We start from the raw sequence: 4,415 nt of genomic DNA on the forward strand, positions 1-4,415 counted from the left end.
GCATCCGGGCTCTGGCAGGCTGCTGGGTTTCACAAGGCCAGGCAGGGGCAGGCCGGGGCCACTGGGCTTCCGTGAGGCCCAGGGCAGGAAGAACTGGCGCTGATGTAAGCCCTTGCGCAAACCCCGACTGCCGGCTTCCGGAGCCTGCCGCCCGCCTGCCCACCCGCGAAGGAGGAAGCCAGGCCTGCCAGGCCCCAAGGCCCTGCTGCCCCAGCCTGGCCGCATGGGTGTGCGGACTGGCCACCATGGCTCTGGGTCCCGAGGGCTTGGCGCTGGAGTCCGGTGAGCCAGGCGAGGCGGGCCGGGCCTGGGGGGGGCTGGACACTGAGCGGCCGCGAGGGGCATGTGGCCAGAGGGCATCCTCCTGTTGGTCCACCCGCTGTTTTCTCCACCGAGGGACAGCAAGATGGAGGCCCTGTCCCCCTAGTGGCTTCAGTTTCCCCACGTATACCACCAGGGGGCTGGATTGGACATCTCGGGGCCCTGAGCCCCTGGGGCATGATCAGTGAGTGCCTGATGTCTGCGGGCCTTGTAGCAGGGGCCGCTGGGTCCGTGAGCCACCTGTGGGCTGGCCTGGCGCTGTCTGGGCTCTGAGCCACACACACCATCTGTGTGCTCTCTCCAAAGTCACTGAACTTGTGTGCCACCTGGAAACTGCCCCTCACAGGGACTGAGGGTCACCCCAGGGTGTGCCCAGAGCCCGCAGCAAAGGGTGGGCTGAGTTGGCACTTGGTGGTGAATGTTGCCTGTGGCTGGGAGGGTTTGGCGTGCCCGGCACTTGGCAGGTTTTGCTGAACAAGCTACTGCTGTCAGTACCGTTACTGCTGCTACTGTCATTAGACATGGCATCTTTCCCTTTGCCCAGAGGCTGGAGTGGCTCTGGGAGGGGCAGGCTCCCTTGAGTGGGGAGTTGGAGACCTCCCATCAGATGTCGGGTGGGTGAGGGTGGGCCTGGCCCAGTGAGGCATGGTGGGTGGGGTGTGGTCTCCTCCCAGACCCAAGTTGGTTGTCCATCTAAGCAACACTGGTCACTGGGTCTGTCCCCTGCGTGTGGCGACGGCCCCCAGGACAGGGCTGTCTCTGCCCTCCCCCTGTCAAGCTCACTGCTTTCATTCATTCACTGATTTCATTCACTCATTCACTGGGAAACTGCTGGGTCTGGTCCTGGGTCTCCACTCACCAGCCACGTAACCAGGCACTTCCTGTCTCCAGCCTCGAGATCAGCTTTTCATCAGCAAACGGGGGGCACAGCCTCCGGGTCTAGTTCGTGGGGCTGTGGGGATGGTAGTGGTCCCTGTGGACGGTGCTGGGTGCCCTGGGGAGGGGGCTGCTGTGTGTGTGCTTTCTCTGGCCACGCTGGGGTGACCTGTGCTGTCTTAAGTCCTGGGTCTGGAGGAGTGACCCCAGGCCTGTTGCCGGGCCAGGGGAGGTCCTTTGGCCACCCTGTGTGGGGAGAGGTGGGGGTCTGGGGGCGGTGGGCCCCAGTGGTGGCTGCCTGACCGGCCCCCCTTCTCTTCACAGGCGAGGCTTTCCTGGGCAGCTTTGTGGCCAGTGGGATGGGGCCCTCCACCTCAGCCCATGGCAGCCCGGTGCCCTTGCCCCCTGATCTCTCCTTCCGCTCCCCCACCCCCAGCAACCTGCCCATGGTGCAGCTATGGGCCGCCCACGCCCACGAAGGTAAGGAGTGGGCCAGGTGGGCGGGCCGAGGGCTGGGCCGCTGTCCCCACTGTGCTGGTGGGTTTATGTCCCCGGCACACCTCAGCTCTGTCCACTCCACGCCCCTCCCCGGTCACCTTGCACCAGTTCCTCCCTTTGTAGGCTGCCGGGCCCAGCTCTAGCCATCCACCTTCTCTTTGCTCCAGGCCTTCTTGCTAGTTCTTAAATGCACAGGCTTCCTCTTGCCCCGGGGTCTTTGCATGTGCTGTTCTTTGCACCGTAGGCGTGTGGGTCTGGGGCCACCAGGCCCCCTTGTCACGTTTGCAGTGATGCCCGAGTTGAGGGATCTGGAGGCCTGACCTCCTGCGATTTGAGCCAAGCCCTTTGCAGTCTCGGAGCCTCCGTTTCCTTTGTCAGTTGCGGGAATTGGCTGGGGGACCCCCCAAGTTCCTCTGTATGCTGACCCTCAGTGTGATTCCATGACTGGATATTGGAGGGCCTCCTCTGCCTCCCAGGTGGCCTGTGGGTGCGCTCCTTGGGTCCGGGAGGCTTCCTAGATCCTGAGGGGCGGGTCCGGGTCATCTGCATTTAGCCCTGGAGGAAGCTGACAGTCTGGCCACACACAACCTGTTCAGCTCCTATGACCTGGCATCCACCCCATAGGAGGCCGCCAAGGCTGCCGCTCCCAGGTGCTTGGAGAAGCATGTAAAGTCAGGAATGGGGCACATCTGCCTTTGCCTGGAGCCCACTGTGGGCCCGGGCGGGGGGCCCGGGCCTCATCTTTAGCAGCCCTGTCCCTGAGTCTGTTTGCTGCACAAACCCTGGCTGTTCATAGTCGGGCCTGCAAACCTGAGCTGCTGCCCTGGCCAGGCGCTGCCTCCCTGAGCCCTCTTGTCCTGTGAACAGGCCTGGGCTGTACACACCATCTCCCCATTTTACAGACGGGAAAGCAGAGGCTGGAGGCCGAGCTGGGGTCTCTCAGGATGAAATGAGCTTATGTGAACCAGGCAGTCCTTGTGTTTTTGATGTTGTCACTATCATTTGGTGGCGCTATGGGAGAAGACAGGTCCAGGGAGGCGGGGATAGGTCTTTTGCCCCTGGGGTTTGGGGGACCCAAGGCCTTCTGGGGTCTCCAGAGGTCTCTGTAGGGTCCAACAAAGCATTAGGACTCCCCCTGCCCGGCCTTGTGGGCCCTCTGAACGGCCTCGTGGGCCTGTGTCCCCCTGGCGTCTTGCATCTTTGCACAGTAGGCATGTGGGACGGCACCACCAATGGCTGCCCTCTGCCGTCTTGTCCTGCAAGAAGGATCTTGATTCAGGCCATCATTGGCTGGGCCCGGGGCAGGAGGCGGCTGGGAGGGCCCTTGGCCAGAGGAATTCCTGCCTGGGAGGCCCAACGGGGAGATTGTTCATTGGCTAAGGTTTAGAAAGGGTGTGGGACCTGCCCAGGGCTGCTCAGCCGAGAAGGGGCTCACAGAACCACATAGGCTGAAGAGAGTGGGCTGCAGGTTCTGAGGACCTCGGTTCAAAACCAGGCTCCTGTGCTGGGTGACTTTGGGCAGGCTGGCCTCTCAGAGCTTCAGTTTCCTCATCTGTAAATTGGGGATATTACGAGGATCTGACACAGAGTCATTTTGAGGTTTATGTGGGAATCACAACACGGACAGTTGACAGGCTGTGTGTGTGGCTCCAGGTGTCACGGTTGGAGCCGTTCTGGAGAATTCGAGAACCCAACCCTTGGGAGCTGTGGGGGACTGCAGGGAGGCTGGGAGTTGCCAGGGTTGGGAGGTGAGCTGGTGTCTGTCCAGCCTCAGGGAGAGGAGGAGTTGGGAGGACGTTTCTCGGAGCCAGAAGGTGATCCATGGTGTCCGTCTTCTCTCTTCCAGGCTTCTCCCACCTGCCCAGCGGGCTGTACCCATCCTACCTCCACCTGAACCACCTGGAGCCCCCCAGCAGCGGGAGCCCCCTCCTCAGCCAGCTGGGCCAGCCCAGCATTTTCGATACCCAGAAAGGTCAGGGGGCAGGGGTGGGTGAGATCGTGGGGGCTGGGGGCTTCCCTGGGGTTCCCATCACTACCTGGTATTCCAGGAAGCACCCCAGCTCCATTTTCCAAGAGCCATGTCGAGTGTTTAGCTGAGACCCCAGTCACTCGGGGCCCTCACTATAGCACCCTTAGGTCCTCTGAGCAGCTCTAGAAACTGCCCATAGTCTTCTCCTCTTTTGTTGCTGTTGTTGTTATGTGCCATAGAGTTAGTTGGACCAGACTCATAGGCAGGGAAGTAGATTGCCCAACCTTCCTTTGGAGGAGTGGCTGGTGGGTTTGAACCGCCAGCCTTCTGGTTAGCAGTCAAGTGCCTTAGGCACTAAGCTACCAGCGCTCCTTCTCTTTTACTGATGTGTAAACGGAGGCTTGAGTGGTGGGTGGCTAGCACTGTTTTCTCCAGGGCTTGCGCCCTCTGGACCGGGCTGTCCAGGCCCCTGTTGCTGACTCTGGCTGGCTCCCTGGGGACACGGGGCCCCTTCAGCCCTGGGCTCACCCTGTGCTCTTCTCCGCAGACGGCTTCTACCTGCCCGCCCCCGGGGCACCAGGAGCTCTGCACTCCCACGCGCCCTCCTCCAGGACCCCAGGAGGAGCCTCCTCGGGCACCCAGGCCAAAGGATCGTCATCGCGGGAAGGAGCCGCCAAGGAACGCGCGGCGCGCGGCGGGGAGCCGCCTCCGCTGTTCGGCAAGAAGGACCCCCGAGCCCGCGAGGAGGCCG

At 62.3% G+C, this 4,415-nt stretch overlaps 1 protein-coding gene across 1 annotated transcript in view; it reads left to right on the forward strand.

Moving 5' to 3' along the window:
• The first annotated feature begins 245 nt into the window (after positions 1-245).
• TNRC18 (trinucleotide repeat containing 18) overlaps positions 246-4,415 on the forward strand; it is a 91,405-nt gene continuing 87,235 nt past the window's right edge. The window contains exons 1-4 of the mRNA XM_042781140.1: positions 246-282; positions 1,522-1,677; positions 3,542-3,685; positions 4,212-4,411. Coding sequence (XP_042637074.1) covers positions 246-282; positions 1,522-1,677; positions 3,542-3,685; positions 4,212-4,411 — 537 coding nt within the window. The remainder of the gene's footprint in view (positions 283-1,521; positions 1,678-3,541; positions 3,686-4,211; positions 4,412-4,415) is intronic.

The sequence above is a fragment of the Orycteropus afer genome, unplaced genomic scaffold (genome assembly GCF_000298275.1).
Source record: "Orycteropus afer afer isolate SDZICR_OR568_19922 unplaced genomic scaffold, OryAfe1.0 scaffold00006, whole genome shotgun sequence".
In the NCBI taxonomy this organism is placed as follows: Eukaryota; Metazoa; Chordata; class Mammalia; order Tubulidentata; family Orycteropodidae; genus Orycteropus; species Orycteropus afer.